This window comes from Aedes aegypti, chromosome 2, assembly GCF_002204515.2.
Source record: "Aedes aegypti strain LVP_AGWG chromosome 2, AaegL5.0 Primary Assembly, whole genome shotgun sequence".
In the NCBI taxonomy this organism is placed as follows: domain Eukaryota; kingdom Metazoa; phylum Arthropoda; class Insecta; order Diptera; family Culicidae; genus Aedes; species Aedes aegypti.
In genome coordinates this window covers 443,214,278-443,237,682 of record NC_035108.1, presented here as the reverse complement: position 1 = coordinate 443,237,682, position 23,405 = coordinate 443,214,278, and the positions used below count along the sequence as shown (strand labels likewise).

The following is a 23,405-nucleotide window of genomic DNA, read 5'->3' as shown; positions in this document are numbered from 1 at the left end:
CCATTATGAAAAAATCCTGGCCTGACCGGGAATCGAACCCAGACACTTTCAGCATGGCTTAGCTTTATAGCCGCAGACAAGTGGACTACTCGGCTAAGGAAGGCCTTAGATTATATTATCAACAGAAAAGAAAACTATTAAATAGTGGTAAATTTTTAAAAAATCAAACAGGAGGAAAAAATATTAACATGACTCATGTCTTGAGATATCAAAATTATTTATAACACTCATAGCTAGAAGATGTCATACACTTCTTCGATTGTCATTATTATCATTATTGAATATAACACTAATTTTTCGTCGACAAGTGCAACTTTATCAAAGAGTGCTGTACTGCCCATAACTGCATTTTTGTCACATTCGACATTTTTGACAATTTCTAGTTTATATCGGGAAGAGTCATCAAATGATAAATACTTTTTTGCGATTCCGTTGCAAATTAATCAACTTTTCATTGACAATTTGCACTACATAATGGCCTGCTTTTCCTACCAAAAAAACAATGCTGCAAAGTGCTACTTTTCAGCACTGTTTTCGGTGCTGAAAAGTAGCACTTTTCAGTGCTGTTTTGGGAGGTGTCAGCCAAATATTCCAGTCTATACACGGTAAAAAATAAACATCATAATATTAATAGTTCTGCATTTGGATTTGCACTACTGTTTAAGGCTAAGTAGCCCGTCATTTGTTTTGGCAGCAATGATGACTTTTCAGCTTGCATTTCAAAGTGATAAAACTCAGGTTTGATAGTTTAAGTTTACCTACTTGAAAAAGTATCACTGTACGCGCCAACATACATAAAGTATGCTGATACTTTTTCAGCTGTGTCAGTGCAAAATGAACTGTTTTTCTTTGATTCGAAATCGTGAGATGAATTAGCAACCATCATCAACGACGCGTACGCATTTCAATGATGGTCTACTTCGCCTTAATCTTCGCAATTTCAAAGAAACATCCCTTGAATTCAACGTTGCATGTTTTGATTTGAAATAAAAAAGTAAAAAATTAACGTTTCCGCCTGTCCAGATTTGAACCTCCGATCCTCGGAGTGTTAGTCTTGAATCTTACCTCAACGCTAACTTGCATCTCTTTAATGAGGTCGAATTAATTTCAATCAGTATCTACAACTAGCTGTCAATGAATGCTTTCATACAAGAGACATGATGTTCAAAATAAACGACTTTTCACTTCAGAGTCTAGTGCTGGAGACATTCTAGAGCCAATTCAAAGTTAAAACTCTTCAAATTATAATGTGTTTTGAGTTGAGCCAAGAGATCTGTCCATTCAAACGAACGTGCTGATTTTTTACCGTGATACATATCTATCTATCTTCTTGAAATTAATTTGGAAATTATTCATGGTTCTTCTATATTTTCCCAAGCAATTATCCGACGATTCCTTCAAAATGACTTAGGGTATTCTTGATGTTTTTTTTTTTCGTAGGACTCATTGAGGGAATTCATGGTAAACTTTCCTATCATCTGAAAATAAGAATATGCTGATCCCTTAATATCTTTTTCTCTCTCATACATATTCAGTTCTCTTCACACCACGGCCGACATGGCTTCCGGCGAGGCGGGACCATCGGACAAACCGAAGCACACCAACCGGTTGATCAACGAAAAGTCACCATACCTGCTGCAGCATGCCCACAATCCGGTCGATTGGTATCCCTGGGGTGAAGAGGCTATCGCTCGTGCCAAGGCCGAAAACAAGCTCATCTTCCTCTCCGTCGGTTACAGCACCTGTCACTGGTGCCACGTGATGGAGAAGGAATCGTTCGAAAACGAACAGGTGGCCGACATCATGAACGAGAATTTCATCAACATTAAGGTGGATCGCGAGGAGCGACCGGACATTGACAAACTGTACATGACCTTCATCTTGCTCATCAACGGATCCGGTGGGTGGCCAATGTCGGTCTGGTTGACTCCGGATCTGGCACCGGTGACCGGTGGAACCTACTTCCCGCCGAAGGATCGCTGGGGAATGCCGGGGTTCACGACAATCTTGCTTAAATTGAAGAACAAGTGGATTACCGATGGAGAAGATTTGGCCTCCACGGGAAAGAGCATCATCGACGCTATTCAGAGGAATGTTGAGGAGAAGCACCAGGAAGAAGCGGAAAGGGTGTTTACTCCGGAGGAGAAGTACCGCCAAGCGGTCACCATCTACAAGCGTAACTTCGATCCGGTTTGGGGCGGTTCGCTCGGTGCTCCGAAGTTCCCGGAGGTGTCCAAGTTGAACCTTATCTTTCACGCCCATCTTCAGGATCCGTCAACGAAAATTCTGGGGGTAGTGCTAAATACACTGGAGAAGATGGCCGCGGGTGGTATTTATGACCACGTGTTCGGTGGGTTTGCGAGGTACTCGGTGGACAAGAAGTGGCATGTGCCTCATTTCGAAAAAATGCTGTACGATCAGGGGCAACTGTTGATGGCTTATGCCAATGGGTATAAGACCACGAGGAAACCATTGTATCTGGAGGTGGCGGATTCGATCTACAGGTACATTAGCAAGGATCTGCAACACCCGGCTGGTGGCTTCTATAGCGGAGAGGATGCCGATTCACTTCCCACGTGGGAGAGTACTGATAAGATCGAGGGCGCATTCTACGCCTGGACGTTCGCCGAAGTTCGTGATCTACTGAAGGCGAATTTGGACAAATTCGGCGATATCGGAAAGGTGGATCCGGTGGAAGTGTTCACCGAGCATTATGACATTCAGGAAACCGGAAATGTGGAACCTAGTAGCGATCCCCATGGGCATCTTCTGGGCAAAAACATCCCCATCGTGTACGGATCGGTTCGCGAAACGGCCGACAAGTTCGAAACTACTGCGGAAGTGGTCGGCAAGATTTTGAAAGTTGGCAATGAACTGTTGCACGAAGTGCGCGACAAACGACCTCGACCGCATCTAGACACCAAAATCATCTGTGCCTGGAACGGGCTGATCCTGTCCGGGCTTTCGCAGCTCTCATGCATCAAAGATGCACCCAATCGGGACAATTATCTGAAAAGCTGCTCGAAACTAGTCTCATTCATCCGGGAGAACCTCTACGATGTGCAAGCTCGCAAGCTGCTCCGCTCCTGCTACGGAGACGAGAGCGACCAAGCAAAGTCATTGTAAGTTTGGGAGATATCTCTTGGTCTGTGAAACTAGAAATTAACAACCCAATTCTCTCTCTGTAGGGAAACTCCAATTTATGGATTCATCGATGATTACGCGTTCCTTATCAAGGGCCTTATCGATTACTATCGTGCCTCGCTAGATACCGGTGCCCTGAGTTGGGCGAAGGAATTGCAGGAGATCCAGGACGAGTTGTTCTGGGACCACAAGCACGGTGCATATTTCTACTCGGAGGCCAATTCGGCCAATGTGGTCGTACGGCTGAAAGAAGGCAAGTCATGCAATTTTATTTTTCTTCTTTACTATAATTAGTACAATCATTTCTCATATTTTGGTGTTCTCTGTTGAAAAATTAATTTTAATAATTTAATTTAAATTTAAAAATTAAGCATATGCGTTGATGACCGTACAATTCGTTGTTGCTAATCCGTGATTGGCAGGAATATTCAAAATTGCACAGGGAACCAACAGAAGTAGCTTGGGACGGCGCTGGCCTTGTCCTTACGATCGTCGGGGAAGGGAGAGAATGTTAGTATGACGTCCATTGCTACCTATTAGAGAATGAGATTATCTCTACATTTCCATGGGCTTCACAAAAAGGAGGTTTGTTAGTGGAAGGATTCAAAAGCTGCATGATCAGGACTCACCGTGGTAGGTGATGCGATTCATGCAGCCTCAATTTAAAAAGTTATCTATCAGACAAACAAATCAAAGAAAAGGTACAGTCAATGGCAAAAGTAAGTAACCAAATGCCGTTTTTCCATACAAAATGCCTAAGCTTGCGGATCTATATCAGCTTGTCAGTCCAAATTGGCTGGAATTTGAATGACGAACTACAAATAACCTGAAGTTTTGTTTATACTAGGCTTATTAAATTTAAGTCATTTTCCGAAGTGTTTCAGAGGGTTGTTCAAAGAGAAAAGTAAGTAACCAAAGGATTTTTAAATTTAATTCAAAAACGGTAAATTGTGGTTGGTTAGTTTGTTCGGCAAAGCTGTTCACTTTCGGGAGTAATACAAAGTTGCAGAACACACCAACCACTTACAGCTTACTGTTTTTATTTAATAAATCGAAAAATCTCAATTACTTACAACCCTCTGAAACTCTTTGGAAAATGACTGAAATTTAAAAATCTCAGTACAGTCAACTTTCGTTCGTTGCACTAAAGCTGTAGCCCACTTAGTGAAAGACTTTCACTAATAGGGGTGAGTTTTGAACTGTCAAATGATCTATAACAAAAGAAATTCAGTACTACCAACATTGACGGGAGCCCAATTAAAACGTAGTGCAATTAAACATAGTTCAACGAACGAAATGCGACTGTATACACAAAACTTCAGATTATTTGAAGTTCATCATCCAAATTTTAGCCAATTCGGACAACCAACAGCATAGATATAAATCACCAAACTTAGGCATTTTGTATGGAACACCAGCATTTGGTGAGCTATCTCAAAATTATATAAAACAGGAATAAAGGCTTATGTCGACACTTATAATTACGAACCATTCAGAGTTGTTTAATTATTAAATAAATGTAACATTGCCACGATACAAATTTGTGTTATCACAAGCATGAAACGAGCTCACCTGTTGGTAATACATCCGAAAAAAAAACATTTCATTCCAACGGCGCGAAAAAACGAATCCGCTTGCTGGGCTTCACGAAGCGCACTCAATTTCCATTCACCGTTTAACGATTAATTGAATAACAATCATTCACAAAACGGATAATATTAATTATACTTATCATCATCTTTTTTTTTCCTCTTCTTCTTCTTCTTGGCAGTACGTCCTCACTGGGACAGAGCCTGCTTCTCAGCTTAGTGTTCTTATGAGCACTTCCACAGTTATTAAGTGAGAGCTTTCTTTGCCAAAGTGCCATTTTCGCATTCGTATATCGTGTGGCATGTACGATGATACTCTCTATGCCCAGGAAAGTCAAGGAAATTTCCATTGCGTAAAGATCCAGGACCAACCGGGAATCGAACCTAGACACCTTCACCATGGCTTTGCTTTGTAGCCACGGACGCTAATCACTCGGGTAAGGAAGACTCCCGGATATTGTTGTCGAAGTTGAAAGAGGCTTGTGGCTGCACGATGTTGATTAATCAATTCGATGAGTTCGTTTCATGCTTTTTTTTTTCAAATATAAATAAGAGAAAAAAGATTGCGACAACGGAAGGAATTTTACCTTTATGTATTTATTCAAAACTAGTGGTTCCGGCAAACTTTGTCTTGCCATCAAGTAGGCTGTTGAAAAACGCTATGAATCGTCCCATACAAAATGACAGTTCCGTTCACACTCGTTTTTTCGACTTTCCCGTTGAATATCCTGGGATTTTTATACACACAAACACGTCGGAACACTTGCCGAACAAAATGGGAAAATAATCATTCAAATCCGTTGACCCGTTTGGAAGCTATTTCGTGACATACAAACACCATTCCATTTTTATTTATATAGAAGATAGAAGATAGAAGATAGAATATAATATGAGTGGTTCGAAACTATAAGTGTTAACATAAAATCTTGCTCATGCTTTACATCATATTGAAACTACATTCATTTCACTTATTTGTTTGTGATTATAAAAAAAATATGTTGGAATGGCTCGTTAACGTTTCATGACTGAAACTGATAGGTGACTTATGAACTGAAGTTGCATGAATCGTATCACTAAAGAAGTTGAATCTAGATCATGTAGCCTTTTGATGAAATTTTTGAAAAATCCTGGGAGTATTTCAGAAGGAAATCCTATATGATGAAACTTGATTTAGTTTCAAATCAACCCTTGATGAACTAGATTGGGTGAGTGCTGTCGAACCCGTTATAAAAAGTGAAATAGTTGATAATCCTCAATCAACTACACTAGTCCCCGTGTGTATGATTTTGTCTACGTTGAAATCTGCCTACGATATCAAATCGAAGAAACTAAACTGTGTATTTTACGACGGCATTCAAATTGATCACAATGGCGAAGAACTGTGAGAGAAATGGAATCATTTGGATCTGTGATGCGTGCATGGTGGTATTCTGTAGGATGAGGGAGAAAACGAATACCGATGCAGCTACGAACACCGACTGCTCCCGACCCATCGAAGAGGAAATTAATGACCTGAAACACGCTGTAGCAAAAATCGCCGATATGCTTGCAAATGTTACCCAGGAACCAACTACCACTGCTGCGCCACAACATCATTCTACACCCGTGTCGTCATCCGAACTTCTCAGCAAAACCAGTGATGAGATTTCTTGTGCACCAGTCGGTGACCAGCGCACCGGGAAATCGGGAAAACCGGGAAAAAGCCGGGAATTTCGAATCACCGGGAGAGAACCGGGAAATATACGGGGATGTCAATTAGCACCGGGAAAATTTTGCATACCAAGTAATGTTTTAACCAGCACGATCTAAACTTTAGTGGATATTTACAAAAGCTTATGAATTCGAATAAATCAATAAAGTCAGGAACATATTCTTTATATATTTTTTTGTTTCATGGCTGTAGCGGTCATGCGACTCAAAGCTAAAGGGAGTCTATAGAAGCAAATGATAGAAATGAATAGGTGGATAGGCGTCGCAAGGGAGCAACAAGATTGAAATTTAATTAGGTGGTGAAAGTTGAGCAAGCCATTTTAAAGTCAGTAAGCATCGAAGCGTCCTGTATTTTGCCTAGCTTCTCTACTGGAAAAGGGTAGAGTAGCGAAGCTAGGCAAAATACAGGACGCTTCGATGCTTACTGACTTTAAAATGGCTTGCTCAACTTGGTAAAATTCTAATTCATTTCAGAATTATGACTGTTATTTTTTATCAGAAATAATTGCCCTGAGAAAATGTTCCAGATTTGTGGGGATCGAACATTACAAAAAATTCTATGCTGATGACACTGGAACGAAATGTTGAACAATTGATAAATTCATTTTTATGTCTACCAAATCTGTGACCGTTTGAAATTTAAACTATGATTCATTCAAAGATTGACTCGATCCCATCATATAAAAAAGGGTCAAACTTTTTTAACACTGAACTTTTTTATTACAAATTCCACGATTACTTAAAGTGATCGTCGTAAAATATCGTTTCATATATTGTCGCGTCACCACCCATCCGGATCGCGCCAGTGAGACTCGCGACGCACCTCAAGTCGCCGCTTTTCGAAATCAGTTTTTAAATGTGGCGCTGCATTCTTACGATGTTTATGAACACAGCGCGCTATTGAAATATTAGTCGCGACTCTTGAAGATTGACAAAATAATAATTAAAAAAAGGTTTGTCCTTATTTCTATCAGTTTGCTTTCCTCCATCAGTAAAGTTTATGGAAAGGTTATTTTGAACAGAATGATGGCCCACATCAACGAAAATTCAATTTTGGCCAATGAACAGTTCGGATTCCGCCATGGACATTCGACCACTCATCAACTTTTACGTGTATCAAATTTGATCCGTTCCAATAAATCTGAAGGCTATTCTACTAGTCTTGCTCTTCTAGACATAGGAAAAGCATTTGACAGTGTTTGGCATGAAAGTTTGAATGTAAAATTAAAGAACTTTCATTTTCCAACATTCGTTGTAAGAGTAATCCAAAGTTATCTGTCAAATCGTATACTTCAGGTTAATTATCAGAACTCCAGATCTGAAAGACTTCCTGTGAGAGCTGGTGTTCCCCAAGGTAGCATTTTGGGACCAATGTTATACACAGTTAAAATAATGAAGATTATACGTCATGTAAACTTCATTGATGCGATGTAAACATCACGTCGTGTAAATTTACAGACTTAAAATAGCGGTCAGGAGTTTTGTATATATTTTGTAATTATATTCCGTTATAATATTTATAAATAATGTCCAAATGCGGATATGAATTAAGATGTAAATATAGTAAATGTACAGTAGAATAAGTAAATTCAAATTATAAGAAATCCCTTAGCGTAGGCAATCGCGAATTGCGAACTCTTTGCTGAATCTCTCCTAGGGCGGGCTTATCGGTTTGCTCGAAAGGTTCTATTATATCAAACTGGAATTTAGCAGAATCAGTATAAGCCCAGAAAATTTGAATGCGCAGCAAAATATCTGATTTCCGTTTACCCCTAATAGAAATGCTTTGGTTTATGACCCAAAAACTCGTACTTAAAAGTCTTTTTAAATGGTAAAAAATCGCAATAATGTTTCTTAGCACATCATCAAACCGGGAGAAAACCGGGAATTTGAAATTGACTTTTCACTGGCCACTTTGACCAGTACAACACGAGCCGAATAATTCTTTGAACGCGTCAGGAAGTGAAACTTTTGCTATATATTTATCCAATATTGACAAATGTGTAACCAAAAACGACATTAGTCGATGGTATCACGATCATTAAAAGCTCCTCTATCTTGCTGTAACGATGTAGGTATGCTTCCACCAAAACACAAGAACACTAATACTTTGGACTACGTGTCTTTTAAAGTTGTGTTGGAAGCGAGTATGAAACCACTAGCATTGAGTGCGTCTACTTGGCATAGAATAATCAAATTTAGTGAGTTCGAAAATCGAATGAATGAAACATGTAAACCTTCTGAATAACGATAATCCTGAATTTTTCAACCGGTTTTGTTAGCTTTGATCTTTGGTCGTTCATATGATGTTGTATGTTAGAAATTGTTTCCGATCGAATTGACCAGGTATTGTGTGAAAAATGGAATTGTGTTGAATGTAGTGCAACGTAGTTAGATGAAATTTTATGTTGAATATGTGTGTAAATTAATTAGATTTAAGCAACAGTCTGTACGGCTCTGAGTCGAAGTCGGTGGAATAAATAAATAAATGAATAAAACTCCCACAAAGTTCTTTGAAAGAACTCGTAAAATAAAAATGAAAGCTTTCGTAGATTATTAGAATATATACTGTAGTATGGACCAGTGCACGAGTTCACTATTTGACGTTTGAGCGGTGCCGAATTCACTCGTTACCATGGTCACTTAAATTACACGGCACCGCTCAAACGTCAAATAGTGAACTGGTGCATTGGTCCATAAGCTGGTGTGGAACTTCAGATGAACTCTTGAAGAAGTCATGAAGATTTTACTTGAAAAAATACACGAGAAATTGTTTGAAAGAACTGCAGGAGTAATTTCGCATGAAATGTTGGAGAAATTTCACAAGAAGTTTCTGAAGGAGCTTCATGAGGAATCCCAGGTTAAATTTGAAAAAGAATTCCTGAAAGAGTATTAAAAATCCTGGAGGATTTTTTTTTTTTTGAGCAATTACTAGGGTAAATGTGGGGTGAATACTTGAAGGAATCCATATGAAAATTCCTGAAAGATGACTGAAGAAACTGACGTAGAAATTCTCGTAGATCTTTCTGGAAAATTCCTAAATGCATTTCTTCAAGATCTGTAGAATGTTTCTTTTATTAAAAGAACTCTGAACTGAAGGTCTTGAATTAGGCAGCTGGATTTACTACAAGCAGAATGAACAAAAAAGTGATTTTAGAGACAATTTTGCTTAAAATAGAAACTTTCAAGACCTTCCGCTAAAAATAGATTTGCATCAAAATAGAGACTAAAGCCCTCAGTTTGTCAAGTGTGCAAATTTTTCCGCACGCATAAACCAACATGCAAACATCGGTCTCAACAATGACAAAACATCTGAAGTGTCAAGTGGATATTGAAGTGTTAGTTTATGCGTGTGGAAAAATTTGCACATTTGGCAAAGAGTGTACTGAGGGCTTAAGCCTTTAGAAAGAGATCTGCTACACAGAAAAAAAAATCCGTTCTCGTATCCGTGAACAGCAGGCGTGAACTCGTCAACAGGCAAAAATACACCGTGAACTAGAACATGTATTGACTGTTTAACGATAAACTTGCGACGATCGACGCGCCACCATATTTCATATAACGGAGGGTATTAGAACTAACTTGGAGGTGATGATTTGGAGGTTATTTGGCAATTTGGAGGTTAAAATCCCCTCCAAACACTAGAGATTTTGCGGTGGGATGTTGACGTTTGATGACGAATACGAGAACATTCATGGTAGTTCACGATGTATTTTTGACAGTTCACGTTTTCCAGATCGCTTTTTTGAGCGTCCATGTACCATGTCCCGAAGTTGGTAACTAATCTATTTTGTCAATTATAATTGAAATAAAATCAGTTCCAGATTTCCGATCAAGATCTACTTCAAATTAAGCTTTTATTTCTTCTCACACGTTTCTAGAAATCAAATGCAGTATTATTAAATGACGATTTGGGGATCCGTATGAAATCAGGGCCCAGTGCGTACCGCACCCCTCTAGCTACGCTACTGATTTCGCCTCTTCACCAACGGAAAATGCCTGACATGTACATACTTCTGGTAACATGCCTCTGATTTTGATTTTTTTATCTGAACTATTGCACAAATTATTGTTGCAATGTTCACAATCACAACTACCGGCCAAATCGTATCTATAATAATGTTCCATTTAGTCAAACTTTTCGAGGCTCAACGTTTTAGTTCAGAATCAAATATATTAAGTGTCTTTTTAAAAAAGCAGAAAGCAGTATTAGGGATGAGTTTTTCAAAATCTATATTAGTTTTACCGTATGCACTTAAATGTGTCTTCTATGGCCGAACACTATGATTTGCACCATTAAAGTTTACATCAAACCCAAAGAAAGACCAAAAGGTGCTTCGTATGTCAGCACCGTCAGCACATGCCTTGTGTGTTCAATCTTTGCATGATGTACAGCGTATGAAGCTTGAAGCATATTAGCGTGATCATTGGGCAGTTCCATGAACTCCTTCTTGGTCAACGCCATACATACATCGATTCGCCATAGCAGTGGAGGCAATTGCTCGTATTCAGGTGAGAATGTCTTCGGGAATCCAACGCGTTTGTGGTTCTTGACAATTTCTTTGCCAGCTCGAAAGGTTTTTATGCAGCCTTAAAGTGTGCTTTTAGGTACAGTCAATTATCCATTACTCGATACTCCGTATCTCAATATCGAATTAGAGAACCATAGTAAAGTTTGGCGTTCATTGCTACATCGATAGTCACTTGAATCGCATTTGAACTGGTTTAGTGTTCTGTAACTCGATATCTCCCTAACTCGATGGTTCCTCCTCCATTATCGAGTTATGGAGAAATGGTTGGTTTGACTTTATTAACGAGATTTTTAGCCCTGGGCTAGTTCATCTCGGGTTATGGAGAAATGACTGTCTTGTGGCTGCTTCTTGCGCGATTATTTGACTTAAAAACATCATGTCTACAGCACTTTTTAAGGTCTTCACTCCAAGGACCAACAGTTTTGTTGCTTGTGATCCATTTTTGTTGCTGTTCGTTTTTTATATATCCTACATTTATGACAAAAGCAAATTATGAATTAAATCCAGTTCATTTTCACTGTCCGGTCATAGAGAACAAGAGGTGTCCGACCATAGAGGACTTGCAATGGTTTCACAAAAAGGTTGCTTTTCTTATAAATTCTACTTTTTCTAATAAATTTTGCATTGAGGTTGATGCAAAACTTACTGAAGTTATCGTACGGAGACAATTCTCGTTTCACATTTTTTTTTTCAATAGATCTAATTTAGGGTGAAACTTTTGACAGCTACTATTTGTTTACGTTTGGACATGAAAACATCATAGTTTGTATACATTTCAAAAATGCGTTTTAGTATAATAATGAAATACTAAAATATTATTATCATTATTCGTTTTTCGAAAACTCAAACTGTACGGCATTAGAGGATTCCCCCTAGTTAGTTGCAAAACATCCGTTAGCAGAAATAATTTTTGTACGAACAGAACTGCCCATAAAGGCATAACTGTCCCATATGGAAAAAGTAGGCATTGAGGAAATAGCGCTAAAAGATTGAAGTTCGTATTCCCATACAAATGTTAATAATTTTCTAGTACGTTTCTACATGCCATATTCATTTGACACAATCGCACAGATAACTCATTTTGCTTCTATTGAATAGCAAAAAATATAAAATTCAACATAGTTCACGTTTTGTAGTTGCTATTTGGGTTGAAAGTTCATATGGAGACTGTTATGCCTTAATTTTTCAATTTGGGACTACACAAACTTTATATTTTTCCACAACATTTTCAAACAAGGTGTGTTAATTTTTGATTCTACCCCATTACCCCGAATACCAAAACCCCGAACGACCCATAACCCCGAATTGCAATGTCGTGGGGAAATGTCATCAATGTCAACATGTCAAGATAATTGTATATTCGGGGAAATAGCATTCGGGGAAATAGCATTCGGGGAAATAGCATTCGGGGTGATGGAATTCGGGGTAATGGTGCTTTTGGGCTAATGGAATACGGGGTGATGGCATTCAGGGAAATGGAATTCGGGATAATGGGGTAGAATCCTAATTTTTATATGCATAGTAAAGTACAAATTAAAACATAGATGCTGCGAGGAAAAAATGTGAAGGTTCGAAAATCCATATCGGAAAGTTATGCTTTTATGGGCAGAACAGGAGAATACAATGCGCACTCATTCATAGTAAAGTAAACCAGTCATTTCAAAAATTTTGATTATTCACAGATCACGATGGAGCGGAGCCCTGCGGGAACAGTGTCTCCGCGCACAACCTCATCATGCTGGGCGACTACTTCGAAACGGCTGCCTTCCGGGAGAAGGCAAACAAGCTGTTCAGCTACTTTTCCAATGTTACTCCCTTCGGGTATGTGCTGCCGGAAATGATGTCGGCCATGTTGCTGCAGGAGAACGGACGTGATATGTTGGTCGTGGTTGGTGAGTATAATTACTTTCAAAATTTTGTCGACTGAAGGAAACCCAATTGGCTATAATCGTCTGAATAATGTGACCGATCGATCTCTAGGAAATCGTTCCCAATCTCTTACCCCCACAGGTCCCGATGGACCCGAGGCCACCGCCCTGGTGGACGCCGTTCGGGACTTCTACATGCCCGGTCTGCTAATCGTGCAACTGGACCCGAGTCTCCCAGACCACAGCCTCGGCGGCAAGACGCTCAAAAGCTTCAAAATGATGAACGAGGCCCCCACGGCTTACATGTGCCACAACAAGGTGTGCCAACTGCCGGTCACCGAACCGGAGAAGCTCGCCGACGATCTGGTCAACTCGTACGTGTTCGACTATGCCGAATACGAGAACTGATTTTTCGAGGCCTAAGGTTTTCTGTACGCGTTGGGATGTTTTGAACAACAGTCTTAGAAGTGGGACAGGAACTGGCGGCCGCGACGGAAGCGAGAGATCGGAAAAGTATCGTTTTAATGATATTTTAACCATCACAACTAGCGCGTAGGCGAATTTCGTACGTTTTTCTACGTTTGACTTTGCATGTGTCACTAGAAAATCATCAATGTTGATTCTAATTGTTTCTATCAGAACAAAAATTTGCAAAAATACACATATTCTAAATCAAATAGAACGAACAAAACTAGCACACCGAATCAAATGAATATCATACTAGAAATTAATGTTGCGCAACTAGAATCATACTAATATCACAAGAGTATCAAATCAATTTTAATCAAAATATTTCTATCGAACCTCAAAATATTTTCGAACATTTTTAATCGTTATGTAACGCTAACCGCAGAAATCTCACAACGCGTCGGTAGTGGCAAACTATTACGTACTAATGGAATAGGCAGTAATCATTGTTAGGGAACGCACGAAATTTTATTCGCAATTTTCTTGCTCACAGTAGAATAATTTACAATCTAACGTAGTCATAGTGGCAGATAGAAGGAAAACATCCGACAAAGGAAAATGAATCGAACGCGAATTGAGCTAAAAGCAAAACAATACAATACCATGTGATCTAGCGTTTAGAAAACCCAGCAAACAAAAAAAAAACCTGTAAATCAAGGTGCCAATATTTGGTTGTTAAAACCCCTCACAAGGACACAGTTTTTACTCCGTGAAAAGGAAGCGAAATTTGTTAAGTTATTTAAATCTCTATTATTATGCTAACCTAGAAGAAGTGACGAGAACTGGCTGCAACATGCCTCCCTGCTGATGAAATGCAAAGGATTACCTTTTGAAAGCATGAATTATTACAACTAAATACAACTCTACAAGACGTGTTACGTCGTATTATTGTTACCAGTTTCCAGTGCGTGGTTTTAAAAACGAACAAACACCTCTCTATGGGGGATTTATTTCAATAAAGAGACATTTGAAGTAAATGATTATCTAAAAGCAATCTACATGGTGTGGTTTTGATTTATAGTCCGAAAATCTGAATTTGAATTTCTCAACACTAAGGGGCTATTTATTTATTTATTTATTTATTAGGTATTCTGTTTATCGGACTTTATAGTCTACATAAACTTAACTGGTTAAACATACAAAATTAAATACAAACACAATTGGACATCATATCACAATACATCTCATCACAAAACATTACAAAACATGTCAAATAATAAAATAAACTATTACAAAGAGTCAAAAGAGTCTTGAGCGGTTGATTTTTCCAGCAAATTTATCAATATTCTCATCGAAATCGAATAGATCTTCCACCATGCTAAACGTTCGAATACATGCTGCCATCGGTTCATTGTAACCAAACAGGGTTCTGTGAAATATTTGTTCGAGCGATCTGCTCGGGACACGGAAGTTGAGCATTCCACGCAGCTCTGGGGAATCAATTTCTCCATTGATGAGTTTTGCAATTATCAACGCTTGTTGAATTTTCCGTCGACGTTGCAACGTGTCCAATCTTAACAATTGACACCTCTCCGGATATGGTGGCAGGTAAACTGGATCTCGCCACGGTAAATTCCGTAGCGCCATGCGGACAAAACGTTTCTGCACTCGTTCGATTCTCAAACACCATGAGACCTGATGCGGACACCATACCACCGAAGCATTCTCGAGAATCGGACGGACGAGTGAACAATATAATGCCTTCAGGCAATGTGGATCATTGAAGTCCTTGGCTATCTTAAAGATGAATCCCAACCGTTGCGTAGCTTTAGAGATTACCATCGATCGTTGGCAATCAAACATGAGTTTCGTATCCAACTGGACGCCCAAATCGTGCACTTCACTGACTCTTGTCAGAATAGTTCCGCCAATATTGTAGTCAAATACAATAGGACGTTGCGTACGATGGAACGTGATTACGTAGCATTTTGCAACACTGATGACGAGTTTGTTTTTCGTACACCATGCAACAAAAACTTGCAGTTGACTTTGCAGTTGCAAACAGTCATCGATAGATCGTACCTCGAGGAACAATTTGAAATCGTCCGCATAAACTAGCTTGTTGCCATCTTCAAAAAACAGTGCAACGTCATTGAAAAATAGTGCGAATAGTAGCGGTCCCAAATTACTTCCTTGCGGAACACCCGATTTATTCGAGAACGGTGTCGACACGGCGTTATCAAGTTTCACTCGTAGAACTCTCCCAAAAAGATATGAGTTCAACCAGCATACCAGTTGCGACGAAAAGCCGAGACGAGATAACTTGCATAGAAGGATAGTATGATCAATTTTGTCGAACGCAGCTTTGAAATCCGTATATATTACATATAAATCACAGGGTACGTTTGACGCTACATTCTCCGCCTCTTGTTGCGAAGTGACATGGCTCGAAAAAACGCTTGCAAAGTGCCTCGCAAATAGCTCGCAAGACTCCAAAGACGACGAAGCGGTCGCATTACCAAAATATACGTTTGATGGTATCGATGACGTTTTCCGTTTTGAATTAACGAAATTCCAAAAACCTCGGGGATTGCTGCGTAGACTGGATTGCATTCTGAGCACATACGATTTGTATAGGCTAGCATTTAGATGACGATATGCATTAACAGCGCGATGGAAGATACGAGCATTGGCATTGGTTCGCCGCCGTTGCAGTTTACGTTGACATGCGTTTCGTTCCCGTTTCAACTGGCGAAGCTGTGAAGAGCTCCATGCTGGAGTGAAGGATGGTCTTACACGGGGTACATTCGTTTCAAGCCACCGATTGAGTTCGCCACAAAAACATTCCGCGGGGATCATCCAGCTCCAAACTTTCAATTGGGAGTTTATGTTTAGTTTAGCAGGGTATCCATTCAAAATCAGTTTTCCAACTCCCGGGATTTCCCGGTTAGCCAAAAATTTGAAAATGGATGACAAATGAGCCTGCGACTTGATGTTTTCCATACATTTGATAGGTAATTTTGATATTTGATTGGAATACATCATATAAAATTATCGATGCATGCGAACTGACGTGTTTTAAATTTTCTATCGCGTTTTTTTTCGCTCCACCTAAATTTTTATTCCGGCTGGCAGATTTACGTTAATTTGAGCATTTGCTGCATTAAACACGTTATTAAGTTGAATATTGAAGTGTAGTAATGCAAATTGTTGTTACTGTGAAGATTTTTCAAACGCAGTGTCGCTGCTGTTTTAAAAACGATGCACTTCGGTCATTTTGTAAGTCCAAGTTAAGTCGGACGAAGTAGCTTTGGCTTGGGGATTGGCCAACAAGGAGTTCAATTAAGTGTCAGTTTTGGCATCCGGAGCCATTCATAGCAGACGGAACAGCCCAAGGCTTCAAGAAAAGAAAAATGCTGTTTTTACTGACCACCGAAAAGCTTCCGATTGTTTCAAGCACAACATGCAATCATTGACGGTAACAGCGGGATCCAAAATCCAGGAATACAAAAACCTCAAACGTTGATTCACTACTGAAATCCGGTGAGATCGTTTGTAGTACTGAATATTATAATTTTTAATCTAAATTTATATACTATGCTTTTTAAGAGTTCTGTTTGATCTTTCGACCTTGACACTTGCTCCTACGGGGGCGAGCGACGAGGGCAGGATCAATCATGTCGCGCGTCGGTCTAGTAAGTAAAAAAGTGGCGTGATCGGTTAGTTCGTTTAGAGTAAGTGAAAAGTGTCGCGATCGGTTAGTTCTGTTTGATCTATCGACCTTGACGCTTGCTCCTACGGGGGCGAGCGACGAAGGCAGGATCAAACATGTAAGTGAAAAAGTGGCGTGATCGGTTAGTTCTTTTTGATCCTTTGACCTTGACGCTCGCTGCTGGACAGTGCGTCAAGAAAGCCTTTTCGGGTCGCGCGCCTTTTTTTTCTGAGTGCTTTTATATAGCCAAGCAAACGAGTGAAGCTGAGAGTGGATTGTGGCTGCACAGTGAAGGATAAAGGATCAATTGGTGAGCTCGTTTCATGCTACTATTTCTAATCTATAAAATATCCCGAGTAACACGCGTGTTGTGGTTGATGCGTGTTGACTCTTGTATGACAAAATATAGTCTTATAGGAGTTAACAGGCATCAGTTGTAGCATGTGTGTTCTTTGGGATGTATGACTGCACATTTAATCGTTACAATTGTGGGACGTAAATATGAATTTTCAACAAACTATGAATTGTTCGTCACTGTGTCGACACAAACTCTGATTCATGAATTATTTATATTTCACATTTTTTTATTTTCAGAACACCCCTTTTTACCTTTATTTTTGTAATTAAAAAAAAACTTTGAATGGTTCGATACTACAAGTGTAGACTTGTGAAAAGTTCACTTTATTCAACAAACTTTGGATGGTTCGCCACTGTAAGTGTCGGCATAAGAATAAGAGTGTTCTATGATGTTCCAACCAATCAAGTTTTTTGTTTCTTTTCAAATAAGTAAAATATAATAACACATGCTTTCGTCCTGACAGCTGTAGGAATGTTATATATATATATATATATATATATATATATATATATATATATATATATATATATATATATATATATATATATATATATATATATATATATATATATATATATATATATATATATATATATATATATATATATATATATATATATATATATATATATATATATATATATATACATATTTAGCTATAGCATATGGCTGGTTACAGGTGAACCTTTTGATGAATCGTCGTTGTAATATAAAAAGACAAAGACACGGACACCGTGATGCACATACTGCAACTTAACACTAGACAACGGACAAGCATGCTCCAGTAGGGTGGGGCTCATTTCCAAAATTCTTCCGTAGACAGGATTTACAAAGTGGAAAATGATCATCGGTCCCAAAATAACATCTTGTGAAAAAATGAGAATTTTTGGTGAAGGTTTAGAGGTGGCGCAAAGGGCGTAAGTGCAGTTTTCCCATTTTAGTGAACTCTGATAAATTTTGGTATGCTTTTCAGCTTGTTTTGGTGATTTAAGGACCCTTAAGGGCAAAAAATTACCTCAAAATTGCGATATCTCCACTCCTTTAGATGATATTTGAAGAAATATATTTTATGCCTGCGATTTTCGGCCCTTGAATAGGTTACGCTGACTGATTACTATGAACCCGAATAAGCATATGAATATCTGAGGAGGATTCCTATGCTAGTAGAACTGGTGGGAGGGTGAAGCTAGTGATGTCTTCGAACGAAACGTGTAAATTTCTGAGTCATATAATGCACATAATTGGAGCGTGGAATATCATCATCATATTATGATATGTCATGTACATTTCAATTATATATCATGTTATTCAGCAGGATCCTAAGTGATTACATGACATATAACACATTTTTACATGATTTCAGACTAAAATTTACGTCAGGTTTACATCTTGAAAAATCTCGATTTTACGCAATGGAGAAAAGTTCCAGTAGAAAACGATGATTATATTCACTTCTATTTAATATTACCTACTTCAGAAATATTTCGAGCAATTTTTCTTCAAGTAGGGGAAGAGCACCAATTTTTGACCCATCTCTAGTTTTTGAGCCATGCATACGGTTTTAGATTACTCTTTATGGAAAAAATGCAGTAACTACTAAAATGTCCTCAACTCCATGCGAAGTTCATTATTCTCCTGGTAGAAATAGATAAATGCATGTCCATAAATACACTTTACTACTTGAATTCAATAATCGTTCGGTTATTTTTTTCCTAAATGTTGATAGCAATTTATCGAAAAGGACCGTTGCAAAATATACATCCTGGAAATTTGGTTTTATTTGAGAGGTTTTCAACCTGAAGTGCTTTATCTCTCGCATCCTATAGACGCTCGTGCACTAATATGAATTTTGACTACCGATTTTTCACTTCTGCTGTTTTTATATACATCCATTTCAAATACAGGTGTAGAACGATGTATTGAATTTCACCTGCATTTGTTCGTCCGAAGTTGTGTTGAAGGTGTTGTGGCGAAAGTGAAGTATTGGAAGACCAAACGCAATTAATTTCTGAAATGGCATCATAATCCAGAAGGAAGAGGAGGAAGTGTTATTGCTAGAGAGTAGAAATCGTTTATGGATTTACCTAATAAGGATATCGTGCGGGGTCAAAATGAAGAAAAATGAATCTACTTCATATAAAACGCCTTCTATTTGTATGAAGTGTACGGATTTTGAGCCTGTATGGATTTAGACCCCCTCTGTAATTTCTTTCAGGTTATAAAAGCAATTGCTGGATTTATATCAAACGGACATTCTAAAATACTAAATTAGTGTTAAACTTGCACATAACCACATCTCATACATCCAACCCAGATATTTTCACGGTTCCGCAGTTCATTCTAATAAAATATCATCAGTTACACCCTCCCACCTGTTTAACCCACCCCACCTTACATTCTTCTGTGTTCTTTGTTTTTTCTCTCTTTCTTCTCTGCTCTTTATTCCATTCTACTAGCATAGGAATCCTCCTAAGCTATTCATATGCTTAATCGGGTTCATAGTAATCAGTCAGCGTAACTTATTCAAGGGCCAAAAATCGCAGGCATAAAATATATTTCGTCAAATATCATCTAAAAGAGTGGAGATATCGCAATTCTGAGGTGATTTTTAGCCCTTAAGGGTCCTTAAATCATCAAAACAAGCTGAAAAGCATACCATAATTTTCCAGAGTTCACTAAAATGGGAAAACTGCACTTACGCCCTTTGCGCCACCTCTAAACCTTCACCAAAAATTCTCATTTTTTCAGAGGATGTTATTTTGGGACCGATGATCATTTTCCACTCTGTAAATCCTGACTACGGAAGATTTTTGGAAATAAGCCCCACCCTAATGCTCCAGTGGCACAGCCGACAAACATTCCTAACGAAAAGTTTCAATGGCTTCAGCGGGAATCGAACCTACACATCATGACACGACTCCCTTAACTGCCTGACGACACGAACCGCACGACCAAAAAGCCTACAGTAAGTAAGCTAATATTTTTGACGACGTCCCAGAAGCGGATGGTTTGACGAGAAATGTCAGAGGGTGATGGACGAGATAAATATTGCCAGCCGTCGGATGTTAGTGGTAGCTCTGGTACCAGGCGATACAGTCGAATTTCGTTCGTTGCACTATGTTTAATTGCACTACTTTTTAATTGGGCTCCCGTGAGGTGGGCTATAGCCCTCCTAAAACGCAGGCAAACGTCACTTTCGACGTAAAACGAAATTTGTCAATGTTGGTAGTACTGATTTTCTTTTGTTATAGATCATTTGACAGCTCAAAACTCAGCCCGATTAGTGAGAGTCTTTCACTAGGTGGGCTACAGCTTCAGTGCAACGAACGAAAGTTGACGGTACAAGGAAACAAGATCAGTCGAAAAGTCAATCCATCGCAGGAAGGAAAAAAGTATGAAGAAAATCTGATAGCCGAGGCGCAAAACCGTATGAAACAGAACGATATGCGACGATTCTATGAAACTGTCAATGAAGTGCGGAAAAAGTCAGCGTCGTCTTGTTGAGATACCGAAAAAGTACAATTGAAGCAATCAGCTTTCAATTCAAATTTATACCATGCGATCACAGCAATCTGTTAATGTATAGAATTAATAAATATTCATTCCACTGTTACTACCCGCAGCGACAAGTGCTTTCAATTATAAGCTCTGCTAACAGGTTTTGATCCTCTAGCACCGTCTCGTTTGTTCAAGAAGTTTCCGGGAGTTTGACGATTGGAGCCACACCTGTGATAGGATTGATCTGAAAAATTCAACGAATCTCAACAATTCAAACTATGAAGCCTGGAAGCTCAGGAGGAGGTACGAGGACATCCTACACCCGTTGCCACCCATGGCAACAATGTATCAAGAGTCCGTAGAAGTAAGATCAAGTGATCTTGAAGACGAAAACGGTGAAGACGCCCGCACCAAATGTACGATGTACAAAACGCTCATAGGGCCGGTAGTCCTCTACGGACATGAGACGTGACGTGGACGATGCTCGAGGAAGACCTGCAAGCACTTGGATTCTTCGAACGTCGGGTGCTTAGGACGATCTTTGGCGGTGTGCAGGAAAACGGTATGTGGCGGCGAAGGATGAACCACGAGTTCGCCCAACTCTACGGCGAACCCAGTATGCAGAAGGTGGCCAAAGCTGGAAGGATACGATGGGCATGGCATGTTGCAAGAATGCCGGACAGCAACCCTGCAAAGATGGTGTTTGCCTCGGATCCGGTCGGTACAAGAAGACGAGGAGCGCAGCGAGCTAGGTGGGCGGATCAAGTGCGTATCGATTTGGCGAGCGTGGGGCAGAACCGAGGATGGAGAGATGCGACCACGAACCGAGTATTGTAGCGTTAAATTGTTGATTCAGTGTTATATGTCTAGATGTTAACTAAATAAATGAAATTAAATCAGTTACGTAAGACAATTCTCGCGATTTTCTGTCTTGACCAACTTTGCCTCTATTTTCAGTGCCATTCAGGTGTTCGACATGATTGTGAATCCGCCTTTCAATCACTGCACGTCCGTCCGCCAAGATATGTTGCTTATTCCTACACAGTTCAGTTTGCGGCGAGAAGTCTTTTCGGGACGTGTTGAGCTTCTTGTAGAACTTCAATGTTTCTTGTGAACGATGCAGCTGCTCCATTTCTATAAATGAACTTTTTTCTAAATGTCACTTTAGTTCCATAAAGCTTCCCAATCTGTCACGTACTGCACACCACACTGCGCCATTCTCCTTCGCAACATACCTGAACTCTTCGTCGAACTATATCTCCGTTCCATGAACCCGACGATGCTTTCGCCTAGGGTAGAAGTACCGGTTTTGGCCATACGCCAGTCATAGCCATAGCGGATTATTTAACCGTTTAACAAAGCGAATCAGCATGAATCTTTTGGTGTTCAGTAGATCACATTCACATGACAGAGTAACATTAATTTACTGGTCCGAATTGATTCAGAACATAAGAAAAATGATTAATTTTCCTTATTATTCTAGGTACCGAACACCTTATCTGGTCAGGGTACTCCTAATTTGGCCACTCGCATAAGAAATCAATATGATTGGTCAATTTATGGACCGAAAATAAATCTCTGATCGTAACTGGTTCTGGTGGCCTATATTAACCAAAGAGATTTTCAAAGCAACAAAATGGTTTCAGCTCAGTTTAGATATTTTCCATACATAATATGGATTGAAAGCATGCGTTTGACATATTTGTAGTATAAATAGGTTTTCCATATAATTCTAAAACACACATTTTTTTAAGCTGGCCAAAACCCTATATCGTTGGTAGCTTCAGGTAGCTGCTTTCATTGTACACCTGCAGCTTTAAAGAGAGGCTTCGTTAAGCCATTCATCTTCCGGCAACTGTGAATCGAGATGTAGAGGCGCTGTATTCACTGAGGCAAAAATTACGTACAAATTTCATAAGAGAACGATTGTGACTTGTTCCCTACAACAAACTGGATCGTTTCGGCTGTTCTAGTTTAAGAATAAGCACTTAAGTGAAAACAACTTTCATATTACAATCGGGTGTCTGTGTATTAGGTCCTATAACACTTCCCCGAATACCATTACCCCGAAAACCATCTCCCCGAAAACCAGTACCCCGAAAACCATTACCCCGAATGCAACGTTACCCCGAATGCCACATTACCCCGAAAACCATTACCCCGAAAACCAGTTCCCCGAATGCGATACTTCCCCGAAAATCAGTGATGTACTTCAAGAAACTCTTCATGGACGCTCGCGAATTTGACCCTAAAAATCCATCTTCCACGTAAAAATCCATCTTCCACGTAAAAATCCATCTTCCACGTACTGTGTACAAAAAGCGATGTTTTCCTGGTAGTGCTAAAATAGTTGTCGGCGTAATATAAATGATTTTTCATTTTTTTCAATCATCGGCTGTTCTTTTGAGTTTGTATAATGGAAGTGTAAAAATTGTAATCAATGATTTTTCCTTCTTTGAGTTACAGGCTGTTCTTTCGAGTTGTACTGTTTGAGTTAAACTTTGAGCGTTGGTTGTCAAAAAATCGACTGACACTATTGTCTTGAGCGAAATTCAAAGTTGACAGTGACTTCAGACGAGCAACCTT

At 39.3% G+C, this 23,405-nt stretch overlaps 1 protein-coding gene across 3 annotated transcripts in view; it reads left to right on the top strand.

The window, feature by feature from the left end:
• The window catches only part of LOC5572074 (spermatogenesis-associated protein 20), a 36,674-nt gene extending 22,365 nt beyond the window's left edge, over window positions 1-14,309 (top strand). For 2 of the 3 annotated variants that reach the window (XM_021847899.1, XM_021847900.1), the window contains exons 2-5: window positions 1,536-3,122; window positions 3,189-3,397; window positions 12,658-12,867; window positions 12,956-14,309. In XM_021847899.1, coding sequence (XP_021703591.1) covers window positions 1,536-3,122; window positions 3,189-3,397; window positions 12,658-12,867; window positions 12,956-13,251 — 2,302 coding nt within the window. In that variant the 3' untranslated portion in view covers window positions 13,252-14,309. The remainder of the gene's footprint in view (window positions 1-1,535; window positions 3,123-3,188; window positions 3,398-12,657; window positions 12,868-12,955) is intronic. The other variant, XM_001653792.3, reaches the window with a different exon arrangement.
• Window positions 14,310-23,405: the final 9,096 nt, after the last annotated feature.